The following is a 23018-nucleotide window of genomic DNA, read 5'->3' as shown; positions in this document are numbered from 1 at the left end:
GACTGACCACCAACTTCTCAAGGGACAAGATGGCGACTGACCTCCAACTTCTCAAGGGACAAGATGGCGACTGACCTCCAACTTCTCAAGGGACAAGATGGCGACTGACCACCAACTTCTCAAGGGAAAGATGGCGGCTGACCTCCAACTTCTCAAGGGACAAGATGGTGACTGACCACCAACTTCTCAAGGGACAAGATGGGGCCTGACCACCAACTTCTCAAGGGACAAGATGGCGACTGACCACCAACTTCTCAAGGGACAAGATGGCGCCCGACCACCAACTTCTCAAGGGACAACAAGGACAGTGACCTGCCCAGTGACACCCACAACCTGTGATTAAATTTTTAAAAAGCAGCTCTTCTCAAACAGGGTGCCAACTTGCTCTCAACTGTTCTGTTAGATTGTACAAGTTGTTCAACCCCAGAACGACACGGTGGCTCAGTGGTTAGCACTGCTGCCTCACAGCACCAGGGACCTGGGTTCGATTCCTGCCTTGGGCGACTCTCTGTGTGGAGTTTGCACATTCTCCCCGTGTCTGCGTGGGTTTCCTCTGTGTGCTCTAAACAATCTAAACGTGTGCAGGTTAGGGTGAATTGGCCATGCTAAATTGCCCCGTGGTGTTCAGGGATATGCAAGGTTAGGTGCACTGGTTGAAGGTAAACGCAGAGTAATGGAGAATGGGTTTGGATGGGATAGTCTTTGGAGGGTCAATGTGGAATGAAGGGCCTGTTTCCACACACTGTAGGGATTCAATGAAATTGCCCAATGCTTAACTGACATCATTCCCCCTGCCCAACAGAATAGAGTACACGAGGAAGGATCGAAGAGGAAAGGGGAGGCAGTGAAGGAAGAGGAAAGGCCACCACAATACCTGCTAGTGCCAGCACTGGCATTATTTGAAGGCACTCCCATATTGAAGACGCTGCTGTATTCGGCTCCTGTATAATGGCTCGAAGAGACCGTGGGTTGGCTGCTCGTTGCTGACGTGAAGCTGAAACCGGACATCTGACCACCTGCTGCTTAGAAACATCAGTGAACAAGGGAACAAAGTCACTGCATTGTTCCGTTAACGTTACTTGCTTTTGGTGGGTGGGGGGGGGGGGGGGGGGGGGGGGGGGTGTTAGATAGTGCCTCATGCTCCAAAGTGATCACCCGCAGTGGGAATATCCTACAGGCCAGGTCTAGGCCCAGACCAACCCTTGGGAGGGCTGCCGGAGCTACAAACGGGATCAGGCCAACTTTATCCACTTTCCCTCACCCTTGGTGGGGAGGGGCGTTCCCATGCCACGAGGCCATGGCTCTGCTGCTGAATGACAAGCCTGGGACATTGTCTGTATTGACACAATGTCTTTCACAAAGTAAAGTGGCCTCGGGTAGCTTTGAGGAGTATCGAAGGGTCGGGCGATGTGCGAGAGATGTTAAGACTGGAGACCACCAACGTGGAGTTGAAAGCACATCTTAAAAGGGATCTCCAAAGCTTGACGGAGGCAACCAGTGCCAGAGTGAGAGAGTTCGGGACTGACAAAAAGGCCAGAATTGGAAGGTGGCAAGGCTGCAACAGATGGATGAGGGAGGGAGGCAGCAGACAGGGCAGGGATGTGAACAGGAATTTTTAAAATCCATGCAATGCTGGACCAGGAGGGTGAATGGAAGATACTGAAGGCAGGGAAGGAAAGATGAAGGGGTCTTGGTGTTGGTGTTTAAACAGGTATCAGAGTTTCAGGTGGGCAGACATTTACAATTTGGGGAGTGGGGTGAGCAGATGTGCTTTGGAATATTCAAATTCAGACATGGTAGGACGGTGGCTCAGTGGTTAGCACTGCTGTCTCACAGCACCAGAAACCTGGGTTGGATTCCACCCTTGGTGACTGTCTGTGTGGAGTTTGCACATACCCAGTGTGTGTGGGTTTCCTCTGGGTGCTCCGGGATCCCCCCCCACCAACACATCCCCCAAAAGATGTTCAGGTTAGGGTGGATTGGCTGTGCTAAATTGTCCCATAGTGTGCAGGGATGTGCAGGCTAGGTGGACTATCCATGGGAACCCATGCGGGGTTACCAGGATAGGTTAGGGAGGTGGGTCTGGGTGGGATGCTCTTTGTAGGGTCAGAGTGGACGCAATGGACCGAATGGCCAGAATCCACACTGTAGGGACCCTACGATTCCCAGGGGAGAGATAAGGATTTCAGCAGCTAATTTGAGGCACCGAAGGAGTTATGAATGGTACAACTCCACACTTTACAAACCATGCCTCAGAGCGGGGCCGAGAAAAATTGGCGTGACCTGACTGAAGGCAAGGCTGACAAAATAACAGAATGACTCAGCACTTCCACTAGAAAACTTGGCGAGTTTGTGACGCATATTTCCAAACTGAGGAAAAAAGCTGCAGGAATGAAGTGAAACCGGAATTTGCAATTACAACCAAACTTCTGAAACGCAACGCCACCCTTTGGGGAGTGGACGAGGTGTGGTTCAAAACTTTTCATGCATATTTAAGAAAACAAAAATCAAGAAAGACAACAGATATTTGATTTCAATAGTTTTTTTTAAAAACATTTTAACATTCCAAACAAAAATTAATTATTTCTTTAAAACAATTTTCTCCTGGGCCATTTCAGGACTCCACAAAATGGAAGTAAATTGGAAGGGGTTTGGATCCATTGGGATTGTGTACAACAGGAGGGGAACAAATTTGAATGTTGTCTGTGGGATCACAATGGTAGTAAGGAATGACCAGTTACCCAAACGTTGTGGGGCTGGAGGATCAAGGGTTATGGGAAGTAAGCGGGAGAATGGGGTTGAGAAAATCATCAGCCATGCTTGAATGGCAGAGCAGGCTCGATGGGCTGAGTGGCCTTATTTCTGCTCCTGAGTCACATGGTCCCATCAGAGAGCAGCAGAAGTTGAAAAGATGGCAAATACCGTTGAAGAAGCCACATTTCGGGTCCCAAGCCACATCAGCAACTAGAAAAGGTGTATTGTGACAAGGCTGGCCCTGTCATTTCGGCGTTACTTAGTGGCATGGGTCTGCAGCTTTGGTAACTGCACCAATTTTTCTTTACTTGTAAGACATGGGCATCATTGGCTGGCAAGCATTTATTGCCCCTCACCTTTGAGAAGGTGACAGCAAGCTGCTTTCTTGAACTGCTGTTCAATGGGAGACGTGCAACGCCGTTACAGAGGGAATTCGCCAATGATTGCACACTGTTCAGCCTCATTCGAGACATCTCAGAGACTAAAGTAGTCCAAGTTCAAATGCAACAAGATCTGGACAATATCCAGGCTTCAGGTGACATGGGGCAAGTAACATTCACGCCACACAAATGCTAGGATATGAACATCATCAATAAGACACAAATCTAACCACCGCCCTTTGATATTCAGTGTTGTTATCATCATTGGATCCCTCAAATCCTGGGGATTACCATCAACCATAAAATCAACTGGGCTCACCATATAAATATAGTGGCTGCAAGACAAGAGGCGAGGAATGCTGCGGCAAATAACTCCTGAATGATTCACAGAATCCCTACAGTGTGGAAACTGACCATTTGGCCCAACAAGTCCACAGACCCCTTACCCTATGAGTTCATATTTGCCCTGACTAATGCACCTAACTTACACTGAGCACTATGGGACAATTTAGCACGGCCAATCCACCCCTAACCTACACATCCCTGAACACTATGGGGTAATTTAGCATGGCCAATCCACCCCTAACCTACACATCCCTGAACACTATGGGGTAATTTAGCATGGCCAATCCACCCTCACCTACACATCCCTGAACATTATGGGGTAATTTAGCATGGCCAATCCACCCTAACCTACACATCCCTGAACACTATGGGGTAATTTAGCATGGCCAATCCACCCTAACCTACACATCCCTGAACACTATGGGGTAATTTAGCATGGCCAATCCACCCTAACCTACACATCCCTGAACACCATGGGTAATTTCCCATGGCCAATCCACCCTAACCTACACATCCCTGAACACTATGGGGTAATTTACCATGGCCAATCCACCCTAACCTATACATCCCTGGACACTATGGGTAATTTACCATGGCCAATCCACCCTAACCTATACATCCCTGAACACTATGGGGTAATTTAGCATGGCCAATCCACCCTAACCTACACATCCCTGAACACCATGGGTAATTTCCCATGGCCAATCCACCCTAACCTACACATCCCTGAACACTATGGGGTAATTTACCATGGCCAATCCACCCTAACCTATACATCCCTGGACACTATGGGTAATTTGGCATGGCCAACCCACCCTAACCTGCACATCTTTGGACTGTGGTAGGAAACCCACACAGACACAGGGAGAATATGCAAAATCCACACAGACAGTCGCCAGAGGCAGGAATCAAACCCGGGTCCCTGGCGCCGTGAGGCAGCAGTGCTAACCACTGAGACACTGTTCACCATCGACAAGGTGAAAGTCAGAGTGTGATGGAATACTCCCCCACTTGCCTGGATAAGTGCAGCTCCAACAACACTACCCATTTAGCCTGCTTGATTGGCACCAGACCCACAAATACCCACTGCATCTACCATTCACTAACAGCAGTGTGTCCCATCTACAAGGTGCACTGCAGAAATTCACCACAGATCCTTAGACAGCACCTTCCAAACCCATGACCGTCACCATCTAGAGGGGGGCAGCAGATACATGGGAGCATGACCCCCCCCCCCCCCAGTCAGTCCCAGAGCTTTCATGGTTTTACTGGAGCACCAGGCAATAAAGATTGATACAAAGAACAAAGAACAACACAGCACAGGGACAGGCCATTTGACCCTCCAAGCCTTTGCTGACAAATTTTGCATTTCCAGACGAAAACTGCCTTCACTTGAAGGATCCATATCCCTCTATTCCCTTCCTATCCACGTAACTGTCCAGGTGTTTATCGAATGCGGTTGTTGCGTTTGCTTATAAACACCCAGCAGCGCATTCCAAGCTCACTTTTAAATTTAACACCCCGCCCCCCCCCCCCCCCCCGAACCAGTGACCCCGAGGAATTGACCCCTCCACCCTGGGAAAAAGCCTCATACTTTTCACTCTCCCCACGCCATTCACTGTCTTATAGACTTATATCAGGTCACCGCACAACCTCCTGCAATCCAGTGAAAACAAATGCAACTTATGCAAACAAAAACAGACAGTGCTGGGAAAGTTCATCAGGTCTGGCAGCATCTGTGAAGAGAAATCGGTTAACTTTTTGGGTCCGGTGACCCTTCCCCCCCAGTCTATCCCAACCTTCCTTCATTGCTAAAATACCGCATACCAGGCAACATCCCGGTAAACCCTTTCTGCACCCTCTCCAAAGCATCCACATCCCTCGGGTAGTGTGGTGACCAGAACTGTACACAATATTCCAAGTGTGGCCTAACTAAAGTTCTGTAAATCTGTAGCATAACTTGCCTCTCCTTCTACTCAATGCCCCTTCCAATGAAGGCAAGCATGGCATTGGCCTTTTTCACTCCCTTCCTGAAGAAGGGCTGACGCCCGAAACGTCGATTCGCCTGCTCCTTGGATGCTGCCTGACCTGCTGCGCTTTTCCAGCAACACATTTTGAAGCTCTGATCTCCAGCATCTGCAGTCCTCACTTTCTCCTCTACATTCATCTACCTTGCCTTGGATTCTTTTCACACTGAAACACCTCCCCTGCTCTTTTCAGCAGCCTGTTCCTGTCGGTCTTGGTTTCTACCTCTCCCTCAGTTTCTGTACCTACTGCCTTAGTCCTCTGGTTCCAATCCCCCTGCCACACTAGTTTAAACCTTTCCCAACCATTCCATCAAGTACATCCAAAGGACATCAGTCCTGTCCTGCCCAGGTGTAATCCGCAGGTCCAACCACCCCCAGTATTGATCCCAATGCTCCTCAAATCAGAAACCCTCACCCCCCACACCATATTTTCAGCCACGTACTCATCCTACACACACATTGCTGTTTCTATTCTGACTAGTTCGTGACACTGATAGTTATCTCAGGATTACTTATCTTTGAGGCCCTACATTTCAACTTCCTTCCCAGTTCATATTCCTGCCATATTCTGCTTTTAGGACCTCATCCTTTTTTTTAAACCTATGCCATTAGTACCATGACCACTGGCTGTCCACCCTCTCTCTCTCTCTACAATGTCCACCGCTCTGAGACATCCGAGGATCGTAGCACCAGAGGTAATATACCATCCTGGACTCTCATTTGTGGCCACAGAAACGCTCATCTATTCCCCTAATGATAGAATCCCCAATAAATATAGCATTTCTATGCCTTTTTCTCCCTCCCTCTGCAGCAGAACCAACCATACTGCCATTCCCCTCAAGAGTATCCAAATATGTCTGTTCTGCAGGGGAATAGCCACAGGAGATAGAAGTTCTTTTTTTGGTTCATTCACGGGACAAGATATCCTTGCGATCCGAGGCAAGTTAGCAAACTGGATGAAAATTTGGCCTCCTAGGAAACTGCACACTGGTGAGTCTCATGTCTGTTGTTGAGAAACTACTGGAGAGAATCGTTAGGCATATGATTTACATACATTTGCAAAAGTGTGGCTAAATGAGAGAGACAGCATAGCTTTGCGTAGGGCAGGTCATGTCTTACTAATTTGATTGAGTTCTTCAAGGAGGTGATGAAGGTGATCGATGAGGGTAGAGCAGTGCATGCTGTCTACGTGGACTTCAGTGAGGCTTTTGACAAGGTCCCTCATGGTAGGCCCATCCAAAAGATTAGGATGCAGGGGATCCATGCCAAGTGTTTTTTTTTTCTCTTTATTCAGTCACAGGATGAGGGCATCATTGGTTAGACAGCATTTATTGCCCAGAGGGCAGTTAAAAACCAACCACATGGCTGTAGGGCTAGACCCAGATGTAGGCCTGGACCCACATGTGGGCCAGGCCAGGTAAGGATGGCAGTTTCCTTCCCTAATAAACATTAGTGAAAAACAGATGGCTTTTTACCCCAACAATCAGCAATGGATTTATGGTCATCATTAGATTTGAAATTCCAGATATTTATTGAACTCAATTTTCACCACCTGTGATTCGAATCCAGGTCCCCCAGAACATTATCTGGGTTTCTGGATTAACAATCCAGCGATTATACCACACCTTCCCCCGGATTTTGCTAGACGCCACATTGAGTTGACACTACGATTATTACTCAAGTCAGTCTTAGGGTTACTTAAAACCCTGTGTGCCTGCTAGTGAAAACTGGACCACAGAAACGAGGTGCAAAGAGTAACAAAGGGGAACTAATGGTCTCATTCAAAACCACAGGTAGGGCTAGCAGACCTCAATTACGTTCAAAGTGAGCATGACGATGAAAAAGTACTGAGATGGGCACAACAGAGAAGCTCCCAGAACACCAAGAGGAAACTACAACGAACAATACTGACAAAGGGACGTGCTTCCAAACACAGCAAACATGAAAACACTCGTGTCCAATCATTGCCTCCAAACAACAGAGGCAGTTATTCAGATTGAACAGGCAATGTGAGTTAGCACGGCAAGCACCTTTCAGTCAATTTCACACCCAGCTCAAGCACCACTCATACGCTTGCCTAACAATGATTTACTGCATGCACTGTGTCCAAACAGTCCAGCAAGGCAGCATCATATTTCAGTAATGCTGGAAACTCGTCTTTTCAGCGATTTCAGAACCTGTTCGGACTAAATCATCTCGTGACCGACCAAACGGGTCAATGCTTGCAATGTACCAGTTTCCAGACATGCCAATCTCAACATATTATCATTTGTTCACTCATGACTGGAAGGAAAGACGCCCAATGTTAACATGAGGACATTCCCAGGACAGATTCAGTACTGCGTGGGGTTATGTACAAAGCATAAAGATCTCTCTACTACTGTAAAAGATGGAAGTTAACAAAGTCAGAGGCTCATACAGCACAGAAGCAGATCCTTCGGCCCAACCTACCTATGCTGACCATAATCCCAAACTATACTAGTCCCACCTTCGCGCATTTGGCCCATGGCGTTGAGGTGTCTGTGTTGGACTGAGGTGGACAAAAGTCACACAACACCAGGTTGATGCGAAATCACAAGCTTCCTCCTGACGAAGGAGCAGCGTTCCAAAAGCTTATGATGTCACATAAACCTGCTGGACCATAACCAGATGTCATATCACTACTGATCAAATCATAGAATCATGGAGTCATCCCACCCCCAAATATTTCTTATTCGTGTACTCATCTTTCAAACATTGTAACAACACCCGCATTCAAAGTGATCTTCTAAATGATGATGTCCAGAAGGAGGGCTCAAATTAAAAGGACAGGTTGGAGGGGCTTGGACTGTTTTCACTGGAGGAGAAAGTGAGGACTGCAGGTGCTGGAGATCAGAGCTGAAAATGTGTTGCTGGAAAAGCGCAGCAGGTCAGGCAGCATCGGGCTGATGCCCGAAACGTCGATTCTCCTGCTCCTTGGATGCTGCCTGACCTGCTGCGCTTTTCCAGCAACACATTTTCAGCTCTGTTTTCACTGGAGCATAGGAGGTTGAGATGTGACCTTTTGGAAGTTTCTAAAACCATGAGGGGTACAGATAAGGTGTTCTTTTCCCCCTCGGGTGGGGGCCTTCAAGATTACAGGGCATATTTTTAAGGTGACAGGAAAAAGAAATGAGGGTCAATTTTTTTTTAAAACAGACAATTATTAGAAAGTAAAACTCACTTGACACTATCCCCATCACTACTCCCAGGACAGCGACAGCACATGGTGAGAAACAGAGTAAAGCTCCCTCTACTCTTTTAAAATGAAAATAGACAAAGTTCTCTCTACATTCTCCATCAAACACTCCCAGGACAGGTACAGCACAGGGCAAGGTAAAGTTTCATTAACAGAGACAAGAATCTTCCTCAGTCACAAAACATCTGCGCAATTGTTTCACGTGAAATTAAGCCTAGAATTTCTGTATCTGTCTGGCTCAGTATCAATAAGTGGATTTTACTTTTATAATTATAATTAGAATCCCTACAGTGTGGAAACAGGCTCTTCGGCCCAACAAGACCACACTGACCCTCCAAAGTGCAACCTACCCTGGCACATACTTTACATTTCCCCTAACTAATTCATCTAACCAACACATCTCTGAACACTACGGGCAATTTAGCATGGCCAATTCACCCTGACCTGCACATCTTTGGACTGTGGGAGGAAACCGGAGCACCCAGAGGAAACCCACGCAGACACGGGGAGAACGTGCAAACTCCACACAGACAGTCGCCCAAGGCTGGAATCGAACCCAGGTCCCTGGCGCTGTGAGGCAGCAGTGCTAACTGCTGAGCCACCGTGCCACCCAGTGGATACTCTATTAAAACAGACGCAAGCATGCAGGAGACAAGGTAGTTTAGATGTCACATTCCAGGTCTGTCACCACATCAGAGTTTTCTCAAAAGCTCTCTCAACCGATCACAGGAGACTACTATATCACCAGAGGGGCTCCAGGGCCAGCACTTAGAAATGTACAGCACAGAAACAGACCCTTTGGTCCAACTCATTCACGTCAATCAGATATCCTAAATTAATCTAGCCCAATTTGCCAGCATCCGGCCCATATCCCTCCAAACCCTTCCTATTCATATACCCATCCAGATGCCTTTTAAATGCTGTAATTGTACCAGCCCCCTCTGGCAGCTCATTCCATACACACACCACCCTCTGCGTGAAAAAGGTTGCCCCTTAGGTCTCTTTTATATCTTTCCTCTCTCACCCTAAATCTCTGGACTCCCTCACCCCAGAGAAAATACCTTGTCTCTTTTATTTTATCCATGCCTCTCATGATTTTATAAACCTCTATAAGGTCACCCCTCAGCCTCTGATGCCCCAGGGAAAACAGCCCCAGCCTATTTAGCCTCTCCCTGTAGCTCAAACCCTCCAACCCCGTCAACATCCTTGTAAATCGTTTCTGAACCCTTTCAAGTTTCACAACATCCTTCCTACAACAGGGAGACCAGAATTGCACACAATATTCCAACAGTGGCCTAACCAATGTCCTGTACAGCCACAACATGACCTCCCAACTCCTGTACTCAATACTCTGACCAATAAAGGAAAGCATACCAAACACCTTCTTCATTATCCGACATACCTGCGACTCCACTTTCAAGGAGCTATGAACCTGCACTCCAAGGTCTCCTTGTTCAGCAACACTCCCCAGGACCTTACCATTAAGTGTGTATTTAAGTCCTGCTCTGATTTGCCTTTCCAAAATGCAGCACCTCACATTTATCTAAATTAAACTCCATCTGCCACTTCTCGGCCCATTAGCCCATCTGATCAAGATACCATCGAACTTCAAGGTAATCTTCCTCGCTGTCCACTACATCTCCAATTGTGTCATCATCTGCAAACTTACTAACAATACTTCCTACATTCAAATCCAAATCATTTATGAAAATGACAAAAAGTAGTGGACCCAGCACCGGTCCTTGTGGCACTCCACTAGTCACAGGCCTCCAGTCTGAAAAACAACCCTCCACCACCACCCTCTGTCTTCTACCTTTGAGCCAGTTCTGTATCCAAATGGCTAGTTCTCCCTGTGTTCCATGAGATCTAACCTTGCTAACCAGGAGGAACCTTGTCGAACGCCTTACTGAGGTCCATGTAGATCAAATCTACCGCTCTGCCCTCATCAATCCTCCTTGTTATTCTTCAAAAACACAATCAAGTTAATGGGACATGATTTCCCACACACAAAGCCATATTGACTACCACTAATCAGTCCTTGCCTTTCCAAATACATGCAAATCCTGTCCCTCAGCATTCCCTCCAACAACCTGCCCACCACCGACATCAGGTTCACTGGTCTATAGTTCTCTGGGTTTCCCTTACCACCTTTCTTAAACAGTGGCATCACGTTAGCCAACCTCCAGTCTTCTGGCACCTCACCTGTGACTATCGATGATACAAATATCTCAGCAAGAGGCCCAGCAATCACCTCCCTAGCTTCCCACAGAGTTCTCGGGTACACCTGATCAGATCCTGGGGACTTGTCCACTTCTATGTGTTTTAAGATACCCACCACTGCCTCCTCTGTAATATGGACATTTTTTTAGACATCACAATCTATTTTCCCACATTCTGTATCTTCCATGTCTTTTTCCACAGTAAACATTCATTTAGTATCTCCCCCATCTCCTGCAGTTCCACACATAGGCTGCCTTGCTGATCTTTGAGGGGCCCTATTCTCTCCTTACCAATTTCCTTCTTGACTATACTCCTACTGCCTTTATACTCTGAAGGAATCACATGAACTCGGTTGTCTATACCTGACATATGCTTTCTTCTCTTTCTTAACCAAACCCTCAATTTCTCTCATCATCCAGCATTCCCTACTTCTACCAGCCTTACCTTTCACCCTAACAGGAACATATTGTCGCTGGACTCTCATTATCTCATTTCTGAAGGCTTCCCATTTCCAGCCGTCCCTTTACCTGCGAATATCCGCCCCCAAACAACTTTTGACAGGTCTTGCTTAATACTGTCAAATGTTGGTCATCCTCCCACTTAGGACTCCAACTTTTAGATCCAGTCGGTCCTTTTCCATCACTACCTTAAAGCTAATAAATTATGGCCGCTGGCCCCAAAGTGCTCTCCCACTGACACCTCAGTCACTTGCCCTGCCTTTTTTCCCCCCAAACTCAGGTCATGTTTTGCAACTTTTCCATGAGGTACATCCACATACTGTATCAGAAAATTTGGTACACACTTCAATTCCTCTCCATCTAAACCCTTAACACTGTGGCAGTCTATGTTTGGAAAGTTAAAATCCCCTACCATGACCACACTATTATTCTTACAGATAAATGAAATCGCCTTACAAATTTGTTTCTCAATTTCCCTCTGACTGTTAGGGGTCTATAATACAATCCCAATAAGGTGATCATTCCCTTTCTTATTTCTTAGTTCCACCCAAATACCTTCCCAGGACGTATTCCCAGGAAAATCCTCCCCAAGTACAGCCATAATGTAAAAACACTCCTCACTTGCCACCCCTTTCTAGCATAAGACAGTACATCCTTCGAGATATGGGGCCTATAACCGTGCACAATACTCCAAATCTGCTCCGACCAGAGCCTTGAGCCTCAGAAGTACATCCCTGCTTCTACATTCAAGTCCTCTAAAAATAAATGCCATCACTGCATTTGTGTTTGTAACTACTGACTCAATCTACAAGTCTACCTTGAGAGAATCTTGACTCGAACTCCCAAGTCACTTTACATTTCAGGCTTCTGAATTTTCTCCCCATTTCAAAAACAGTCTGTTGCCTTTATTCTTCTGACCAAAGTGCATGACCTCACACTTTCCTATGTTATACTCCATCTGCCACTCCTTTGCCCACTCTCCTCACCAGTCCAAATCCTTCTGCAGCCTCCCCGCCTCCTCAATGCTACCTATCCCTCGACCTATCTTTGTATCGTCTGCCAACCAAGCCAGAATGCCCTCAGTTCCTTCATCTAGATTGTTAACATTTGAAGTGGAAAGTCGTGAGCCTTGCAGAAGACCGGCTGTCATCCTGTGAAGAACCTTTCTATCCCCACTCTCTGCTTTCTGCCAGACAGCCAAGCTTCTATCCATGCTAGCACCTTGCCTCTAACACCATGGGCCCTTATTGTACTCAGCAGCCTCCTGTGCAGCACCTTGTCAAAGGTCTTGAACTCCAGGTAGATAACACCCATTGGCTCTCCTTGGTCTAACCTGCTCATTACTTCCTCAAAGAATTCTAGCAGATTTATCAGGCATGCCCTCCCCTTGATGAAACCATGCTAACTCTGCCCTATTTTACCATACACTTCCAAGTATTCAGAAATCTGATCTTTCACGATGGATTCCAGGACCTAATAACCGAGGTTAGACTATGTGGTGTGTAATTTTCCATCTTCTGCCTTACTCCCTTTTTAAACAGGGGTGTTACATTAGCCATTTTCCAGTCCTCTGGGACCCTCCCTGTCCCTAGTGATTCCTGAACGATTACCACTAACATCTCTACTATCCCTTTAGCCATCACCCTTAGCGCTCTGGGGTGTGGTCCATCTGGTCCAAGTGATTTATCCACTTTTAAGCCATTCAGTTTTTCTAGCACCTTCTCCATGGTGCTGGTCACCCCCATCCTCACCTCTGCCCGCTCTCTCACGAATTTTTGGGAAATTACTCGTGTCTCCCACTATGAAGACTGATAAAAAGTAATTATTCCGTTTTTTAAATTAGATTCCCTACAGTGTGGAAACAGGCCCTTCGGCCCAACCAGTCCACACCGACCCGCCGAAGAGTAACCCACCCAGACCCATTTCCCTCTGACTAATGAACCTAACACTATGGGCAATTTAGCATGGCCAATTTACCCTGACCTGCACATCTTTGGACTGTGGGAGGAAACTGGAGCACCCGGAGGAAACCCACACAGACACGGGGGAGAATGTGCAAACTTCACACACGCAGTTGCCCAAGGCTGGAATTGAACCTGGGTCCCTGGTGCTGTGAGGTAGCAGTGCTAACCACTGAGCCACCATGCTGCCCTTAGCCAGTTCCTTAGCCATTTCTTGGTTCCCCACTACTCTCTCTCCAGCGGCTCAATGCCCACCTCTGCCTCTCTTTTACCCTTTATATATCTAAAGAAACTCTTACAGTCTTCCTTTATATTATTGGCTAGCTTACCCACATATTTAATCTTCTACCTTCCTTATTTCTTTTTTGGTTGCCCTCTCAGCTTCCTAGTCCTCTGGCTTCTCACTGTTCTTTACTACTCCACGTGTGTGGAATGAGCTGCTGGAGGAGGTGGTGGAGGCTGGTACAATTGCAACATTGAAGAGGCATTTGGATGGGTATATGAGTAGGAAGGGTTTGGAGGGATATGGGCCGGGTGCTGGCAGGTGGGACTAGATTGGGTTGGGATATCTGGTCGGCACGGACGGGTTGGACCGAAGGGTCTGTTTCCATGCTATACATCTCTATGACTCTATGTTATGTCTGGCTTCCCCAGTCAGCCACGGATGCCCCATCCTCCCTGTAGCACGCTTCTTTTTCCTTCCTGTAGCATTTGTATCCTGGAACATTAGGCTGCTGTCCTATCCATCGCTGAGCTATGTCTCTAATTGCTATGATATCCCAGTCCCATGTTCCTAACCATGCCCTGAGTTCATCTGCCTTCCCTGTTAAGCCTCTTGTATTGAAATAAATGCAGTTTAATTGATCAGTCCTACCTCATTCTCTGCTTTGTTCTTAACTCTTTTCCCAACAGTACCAATCTCAGACGGAGCTCTTTCTTCAGTGCCTCCCTGGGTCCCACTTCACCCACCTTACTAGTTTAAATTCTCCCGAGCAGCTCTAGCAAATATCCCTGCCAGTATATTAGTCCCCTTCCAATTCAGATGCAATCCAACCTCCTTATACATGTCACTTCTACCCCAGAAGAGACTCCAGCGAGCCAGAAGTGCAAGAGTGAAGATTGTGGCGCTGCAAAAGCACAACAGGGCAGGCAACATCCGAGGAGGAGGAGAATCGACATTTCAGACACAAGCCCTTCACCTGGAATGAGGCTTGTGGGCCATTGGGGAGGGGTTGAGAGATGAGAGGGGAAAATGAGGCTGGGAGGAAGGTAGCTGAGAGCGCAATAGGGCAGATAAAGGTGGAGGAGAAGGTGATAGGTCGGAGAGGAGGGTGGAGCGGACAGATGGGAAAGACGATGGACAGGTGAAGAGAGCAGTGCCGAGTTGGAGGTTTGGGACTGGGATAATGTGGGGGAAAGGAAAATAGAGGAAACTGGTGAAATCCACATTGATCCTGTGTGGTTCCAAGGCGGAAGATGAGGCACTCTTCCTGCAGGCATCAGGTGGGGGCAAGGATTTGGCAACGGAGGCTGCCCTGGACCTGCATGTCCTCGGTGGGGTGAGAGGGGGAGTTGAAGTGTTCAACCACAGGGTGGTGGGGTTGGTTGGTGCAGGTGGCCCAGAGATGTTCCACAAATTGCGCCCTGACTTCCCGACCACACAGTGTGCAACAGATACATGCGATGACGTCCTGGAAAATTTCTGTTGGATGCGGAAGGCTCCTTTAGGGCCTTGGACGGAGGTGAGGGGAGGGGGGGGGAAAGAGAGGTGTGGGCACAGGTTTTGCATTGGCAGGGTAAGGTGCTGGGAGTGGGCTAAGTGGTGGTGCGGATCTGGCAAGGGATCCAAAAGAGTGCAAGTCCATGTCATCTGCTCTATCCTCCTAATCCTCCTCTCACCGGCACCAGGAGTAATCCACATATCACTACCTCAAAGACCTTTTTAAATTCCTGCCTAACTTCCTACATTCTCCCTTCAGAATCACATCCTTTGATGCTCAGGCAGTTCATTCAACTGCGCTTCCTGCAGGTTCGCAAATAGCTACCACGTATTGTTTAAGAGCTCTACATTTTCAATTTAACAAGCCAAGTGCCACAGTCGGGTTGCCCTGCAGCTTGAGATAAGGAATTCAGGAACTGAGCTCCACCAACTGCAGAGTCAAAGGCTGAACAAAAAACCAGGATGGACAACACAATGAGGTGAGAATCTAACCGGAGGCAAGGACTACAGGCTGAGAGAGACAGAGCCAAACAGAGAATCTGGTGTCCCAAAGCAGCAGCAGCTGAAAGTCAACAACTGGCTTCCACAGCTTTGGGGATGCGATTGGAAACCCAGAGGAATGTTACATCATGAGGTAAATCGCCCCCCCCTTCTAATTTAAACCAGCAACATAGAAAAAATTTACCCCATGTGGTAATCTGAACATTCGAGAGGCCAAGAACTATCCCAAAGGTCACTATTTGAAGTAAAAATTAACATTTCTTTTTACAAATCTTACAGACAATTAACTAACAACTATTTACAACTCCTTTCTCTAACCAATCTTTTACTTGCCCTTCTATAATACTGGTCCGATAAAACCCCTGATTAAGATTTACCAAAAAATTCAACTTCCTAAACCAGCCAACTGTTGATTCTTCTCTTTGTATCTTCTTCTGTCTTCCTTACCACTACTTATTGATAGATAAAGGTACCTTTAAGGGAGTTATTCTGTGGACAGTTCTCCTCCAACTATTCAATTTGTTTTCGGTTTTATACCCCAAAGCATCAGATTTTTTCTATGGTTTTAATATTGTCACAATACCAAATTCAAACTTGATTGGAGTTTAGGATCTTGGGGCATAACTTAATCGGATTTTGAATTTGTTTTTGTCTTATAGCAACCCGGGTACTGCTAGTTGCTGGACCAAATGTTACATTGTAAACTCTCCAGTACTCTGTGTGCTTGCCAAGTCCTTCAACTCTCTTAAAGGTACAATACCTCTCTACCTTCATACAGAAAGCAATCCTGTACCTGATGCTCAACCAAAAGGCACCCAACAATCTCTGACAGCACATCGTCACTGTGTCTAAAGACAGAACTCAGGGGCTGTGATAGATCCAGGCACAGGATCATTAGCCACAGCAAGAGAGAAATTTCACTGGTGCTAGCGGAAGAGCTGTGATCACGTCAGCGAACGTTCATGCCACACAAATGTCAGGCTATGACCATCACCAACAAGAGACAAAATAACCACAACCACTGCTGTTACCATCAATAAATTCCACAATATCAACCTTCTGGAGGTTTACCACTGACATGAAACTGTCACATAAACACAGTGGCTACAAGAGCGGGTCAGATGCTAGGAACACTGTGGCGAGTGACTCAGTTCCTGACTACCCAAAGCCTGAGCAAGACTCCAAGTCAGGAGTATGATGGAACACTCCCCACTTGTTGGAGCTGCAGCCATCTAGACAACACTCAAGAACCTTGAGCCCATCCAGACAGAAACCACCTATTTGATTGGTACTACATCCACAGGCACCCACACCTTCCACCACCAGTGCTCAGGAACTGCAATGTGCACTACCGACATGATGTGCTGTAGAAATTCAGAGCACCTTCCAAAGCCACAACCATTTCCATGTAGAAGGAAGAGGGCAGCAGATACATGGGAATTTCAGCACCTTCAAGTTGGCCTCCAAGCCACTCACCATCTAACCTGGAAATATATTGTCATTCATTCACTGCTGCTGGGACAAAATCCTGCAATGCCCTCCCCCTAAGGGCATTGTGGGTCAACCCCCAGCAGACAGACTGCAGCAGTTCTAAGAAGGAAGCTCACTACCACCTTCTCAAGCACAACTAGGGATGGGCAATAAATGCTAGCCAGCCAGCGATGCCCACATCCCATAAGTCATTTTAAAAAAAGCAAATGCCTGCTTCTGGGTGGAGGATCCTTCAGGAATGGATTCTGCTACCATTAAATCAGACACCAGGAAGACAAAAGGAAACTATCTTGTATATTCATCCCCCCAGTCAGAATGCTCCTTGCGTTTTGAAAATGGGAGACTCTCAGAAAAATAAGTCGAGGATCTGCCCTTGGCTGGAATGACCCCACTTCTCAATTCACCTACTGAGGCAGGTAAAATTAAAATGGGGCATTTAGAGGCTGAGGGGTTGACTTATGCTTGCACACAATGGATCAGTTGGGAATAGAGCTGTTCCTTGTCACATTCTTTCAGTAGGGCTGCTCGTTCAACTGTCCCTCGATCTCCAGTTTCTCTATTTGACATTTCTTGTCGCAAGGTGTGAGGAGACTGTTCCAATGTGCTAAAATGAGAGACAGATTTCGGATCGATCTAGGAACTCATGATTGGGAATCCGTGAGATGTGGTAGGTCAGCAGCAGCAGCAGAATTGTACTCCAGCCCAATCTGCAACCTCATGGCCTGGTATATCCCCCACTCAAGCCAAGGGATCAACCCTGGCTCAACAAGGAGTGCAGGAGAGCATGCTGGGAGCACTGCGAGGTATATCTGAAAATGAGGGGTCAACCAGGCGAAGCTACAAAACAGGACTACTGACATGCCAAACAGCAAGTGATACAGGCGAAGCGATCCCCAAAACAGTAGATCAGATCGAAGCTCTGCAGTCCTTCAACATCCAATTGTGAATGATGGCGGACAAATAAACAATTCACTGGAGAAGACTCCACAAAAAGAGTCCCATCCTCAATGGTGAGGAGCTCACTTCATCTGCACAAAAGAGAAGGTTGAAGCATTCAGAACTATCTTTATCCACAAGTGTTGAATGGATGATCAAGCGCTTCCAAACTTGCGATCATGGTCACCGCGATGGACAAGGACAGCAGAAACTTGGACACATCACCATCTTCGGGTTCCCCTCCAAGCCACTCACCATCCTGATTTGGGAATATTTTGCTGTTCCTTCAGTGTCACGGAGTCAAAATCCTGGAATTCCCTCCCTGATGGCATCATGGAGCGACCTATGACACATGGACTGCAGGGGTTCAAGAAGGCAGCTCTCCACTACCTTCGCCAAAGCAATTCGGGATGGCACCAAGCGTTGGCCCAGCTAGTTACACCATTGTCCCACAGGTGGGAAAAACAAAAGACAGACTAGCAAGGAACGATAAGGAGAAAAGGAGGGAGAGGAAAGAAGATGTAGATTGATAGGTGTGAGAGAGGAACAACTGGCAAAAAGCACATGTGAACAGTTGGAAGGAAGCTAACCTTCTGGAGAGTGTAATTATCTGTAACACACAAATGAGTGAAATGCCTTGGGGTGGGGGGGTGGGGGGGAGAAGGTAGTACAGGACAGAGTCAAAACTCAGATGCTGATAAAGCTTACATGCTGAACTCAATGACAAACAAATTGACGACTGGGCATTGACTCAGAAAACTCCATGTACAGAAGTGAGATGTGCTCTCCCAAAAAAGTAGTAAATAATTTCCCTGGAAAAGCGCAGCAGGTCAGGCAGCATCCAAGGAGCAGAAGAATCGACGTTTTGGGCATGAGCCCTTCTTCAGGAATTAGGAAGGAGCCTTCCTGAAGGAGGGCTCATGCCCGAAACGTCGATTCTCCTGCTCCTTGGATGCTGCCTGACCTGCTGCGCTTTTCCAGCAACACATTTTCAGCTCTGATCTCCAGCATCTGCAGTCCTCACTTTCTCCTGAATAATTTCCCTGCTTGTATTTGCAGTTCTCTGTTCACTGTCAAGGCCTGCTGAGAAACCTAGAAATTTTTTTCTGCTTTTTACTTCAGACTTCCAGTAGCTGTATTATTTTGCTCTTCCTTTTATAAACCAGAAGGTTAGAAATGCCATTCAAGTTTCAATAGTGAGGCAGCCCACAATTGCTTTAATGAAAGTTAAACTCAAGAGGGATGACACCTCAAATCGGACTGACCAGTGTGGCCCAGCGGTTTGCACTGCTGCCTCACAGCGCCAGGAACCCGGGTTCGATTCCCACCATGGGTGACTGTGTGGAGCTTGCACATTCTCCCCGTGTCTGTGTGGGTTTCCTCCGGGTGTTCCAGTTTCCTCCCACAGTCCAAAGATGTGCAAATTAGGGTGACAGAGATGAGGAGAAACTACTTCACACAGAGAGTGGTGGCTGTGTGGAATGCTCTGCCCCAGAGGGCAGTGGAGGCCCAGTCTCTGGATTCTTTTAAGAAAGAATTGGATAGAGCTCTTAAAGATAGTGGAGTCAAGGGGTATGGAGATAAGGCTGGAACAGGATACTAATTAGGAATGATCAGCCATGATCATATTGAATGGCGGTGCAGGCTCGAAGGGCAGAATGGCCTACTCCTGCATCTATTGTCTATTGTCTATTGTCTATAATTGGCCGTGCTAAATTGCCCAGAGTGTTAGGTGCATTAGTGAGGGGCAAATGCAGGGTAGGGGAATAGGTCTGGGTGGGTTACTCTTCGGAGGGTTAGTGTGGACTTGTTGGACTGTTTCCATACTGTAGGGAATCTAGTCAATATCATTGATTTCCCTCACTCGATAAATAAACAAGAGTGACGGATTGACATAACAAACTCTGGTTAGGGATGACAATCTTAATTGAGAGTCCTTCTCAGTGGACTGAGAAACTCCTGTGACCCCTCTCCACCCCTTAGGTCCAGCTCCTGTTGAAGGTACCTGGAGTACTGCCGATAGTCTTGGTCCCCTTACTTGAGGATGCATGTAGTTGCATTGAAAGCAGTTCAGAGAAGATTCACCAGACTGATTCCAGAGATGAAAGGCTTGTCTTATGAGGAGACTTGAGCATGAGAGAAGAATGAAAGGAAGTCTAATTGAAGTGTACAAGATGTTAAAGGGGGATGGACAAAGTGGTGCTGCCCCTTGTGGACAGTCTAGAATGAAGGGTCAAGAGTTTTCGGCGATGGGGTGGCAGTTTCCAAACAGAGATAAGGTGGAATTACTTCTCTCAAAGAGTCTTGAAACCTGCGGAATTCCCTACCTCAAGGTGCAAGGGGCATAACGTTGCGGAAGAGACAGACAGGTTTTTAACAAGTAACTGGTTGTGGAGAGCAGGCAGGAAGGTGGAGTTGAGGCCCAAGTCACGAGCTTACTAAATGACGGAGCAGGCTCAAGTTGCAGAATTGCCTACTCCTGCTCCAAGTTCTTATGTTTCATCTTAGTCCAAGTATTTGTTTGAGACCAGCGTAAACCCCGAACAATCTCCCTCTACCTACCCCAATACAACATAGTAGCACTGATCGGCTTGCAGCCAGCTTGCTCGGAGTTGATCTGAGATGGGACTGAAGGCTATTTGGACCTGCACATCCTCCTCACTTGTCTGTGTCTGGAACTGTTGTCAAGCCCTTCCCCACCCCCCCCCCCCCCCCCCCCCCCCCCAATAGCACCACCCCCCCACTTCCAACACTCTAATGCCATTTGACTGTCGCTTACCTGCAGAGGACTTAGGGGCATTGAAGATGCTTTCTAAGTCCGCGAGCGCTGCGTATTTGTCGGCTTGCGAGGCAGCCTGTTTACCGGAGGAAGTGGCCGTCGAACTTGCCGGCACGGATGTGGCCTGAGAGCTAGTGAAGGATCCGAAACTAGTGCTGGAAGATTTTGGGAAGGTATCAAAGTTTGCAAAGTTAGCGCTGCTCGAACCACCTGTTGCAAATGAAGAAAACAAAAAGGAATGGGAGGGGAAAAGAAACTAAACGAAAATGAAAACAGAACGAGAAAATAAAATTGACTCGAACTAAATACAATGCATGTCATGGAGTCACACACAACCTTGCAAGTCTCCAGGTCCAAAGTTTACATGGGGTTTGATATAGTGGGAGAATCAATGTTGAGCTTGTGGGGGAATGTGTATTTTGTTAACCCTGTCACAGTTAAGGCATCTGGTGCCCTTGGCTCTCACCCTCCCTCTTCGATTCCCGCCTACGGTCGCCAAGGCTACGATATTCCACTCAAAATCCGACCATTCAGGCAGAGAACCAACGTGCTCACTTTACAACCCTTCAAGGCACCCAAAGTGGCGATGTCGAATTACTGTACTGAACCGATGGGATCACTGTCAAACCTGATCTCAGGTTCCATCTGCCAGTGGAAGTAACCCGCCACAAGACCAGCAAAAAAAAACAAATCCAAACGGCAAAAAGGGCGCAAGTAACTCACTCACACAGATGTGCTTGGCGAGACACACTGCACTCTCCCGCACGCTCACACCCAGGCGTGCACACAATCAGAGGCAAAAACAGAAATCGCTGGAAAAGATCAGCAAGTCTGGCAGCTTCTGTGGAGAGTGTGAACGTTCCGGATCGAGTGACCTGCAAAGGAAGTCACTCAATTCACGAGGACATTAGCGATGGCAATACTCGCTGGCTCAATTAGATATGCCCACATCGTGAACAAATTTTTTAAAACTCTTCTAACCACACTGCTCACTTCAAAACAAGCGGAAACAGTTTCATCATATCCGTGCTCGTGAACTTGTCTTAATTTTAAAGGATGCTAAGGCATCCGTACTCGAACAGCACACCAAGCCAATCAAACTCCATCAGTGGGGGTTATTTGGAGCTATTCAGAGCAGAAGTCACCAGGCTGAACCTCCAACCTTGACTCTCCACCACACCCCCAATTCCGCTCCCAATCTCAACCTCACTGTGCTGTTTACACTCAGCTTTGGTATTACTGGAGCACACAATAATTCAGCCAATGCTCCTGCTTGCGATCAGACAAACCTGGCTGGTCTGATTGTCACCTTCAATCTACATGCTTGACTACTCCTGATAATCTTTCACCCTCCTTGCTTAACAAGAATCTATCCACTCTTGCCTTAAAAATATTCAAAAGCTCTGCTTCCACGCCCTTTCAAGAACATAGAACATAGAACAATACAGCACAGAACAGGCCCTTCGGCCCACGATGTTGTGCCGAACATTTGTCCTAGCTTAAGCACCTATCCATGTACCTATCCAATTGCCGCTTAAAGGTCACCAATGATTCTGACTCTGCCACTCCCACAGGCAGCATATCCCATGCCCCCACCACTCTCTGGGTAAAGAACCTACCCCTGACATCCCCCCTATACCTTCCACCCTTCACCTTAAATTTATGTCCCCTTGTAACACTCTGCTGCACCCGGGGAAAAAGTCTCTGACTGTCTACTCTATCTATTCCCCTGATCATCTTATAAACCTCTATCAAGTCACCCCTCATCCTTCACCGTTCCAATGAGAAAAGGCCTAGCACTCTCAACCTATCCTCGTACGACCTATTCTCCATTCCAGGCAACATCCTGGTAAATCTTCTCTGCACCCTCTCCAAAGCTTCCACATCTTTCCTAAAATGAGGTGACCAGAACTGCACACAGTACTCCAAATGTGGCCTAACCAAGATCCTGTACAGCTGCAACATCACTTCACGACTCTTGAATTCAATCCCTCTGCTAATGAACGCTAATACACCATAGGCCTTCTTACAAGTTCTATCCACCTGAGTGGCAACTTTCAAAGATCTATGAACATAGACCCCAAGATCCCTCTGCTCCTCCACCTTACTAAGAACCATACCGTTAACCCTGTATTCCGCATTCTTATTTGTCCTTCCAAAATGGACAACCTCACACTTGACAGGGTTAAACTCCATCTGCCACTCCTCAGCCCAGCTCTGCATCATATC

General features: G+C 47.2%; 1 protein-coding gene across 5 annotated transcripts in view; it reads right to left on the bottom strand.

The window, feature by feature from the left end:
- Positions 1-23018, bottom strand: part of LOC140492573 (arf-GAP domain and FG repeat-containing protein 1-like) — a 101541-nt gene that overhangs the window by 18749 nt on the left and 59774 nt on the right. For 2 of the 5 annotated variants that reach the window (XM_072591541.1, XM_072591543.1), the window contains exons 7-8: positions 20790-20999; positions 875-1022 (exon numbers count right to left, since the gene is read on the bottom strand). In XM_072591541.1, coding sequence (XP_072447642.1) covers positions 875-1022; positions 20790-20999 — 358 coding nt within the window. The remainder of the gene's footprint in view (positions 1-874; positions 1023-20789; positions 21000-23018) is intronic. The other 3 variants (XM_072591542.1, XM_072591544.1, XM_072591545.1) reach the window with 3 other exon arrangements.

Source organism: Chiloscyllium punctatum, chromosome 21, assembly GCF_047496795.1.
Source record: "Chiloscyllium punctatum isolate Juve2018m chromosome 21, sChiPun1.3, whole genome shotgun sequence".
Taxonomy (NCBI): Eukaryota; Metazoa; Chordata; class Chondrichthyes; order Orectolobiformes; family Hemiscylliidae; genus Chiloscyllium; species Chiloscyllium punctatum.
This window is presented reverse-complemented; position numbering and strand designations above follow the sequence as displayed.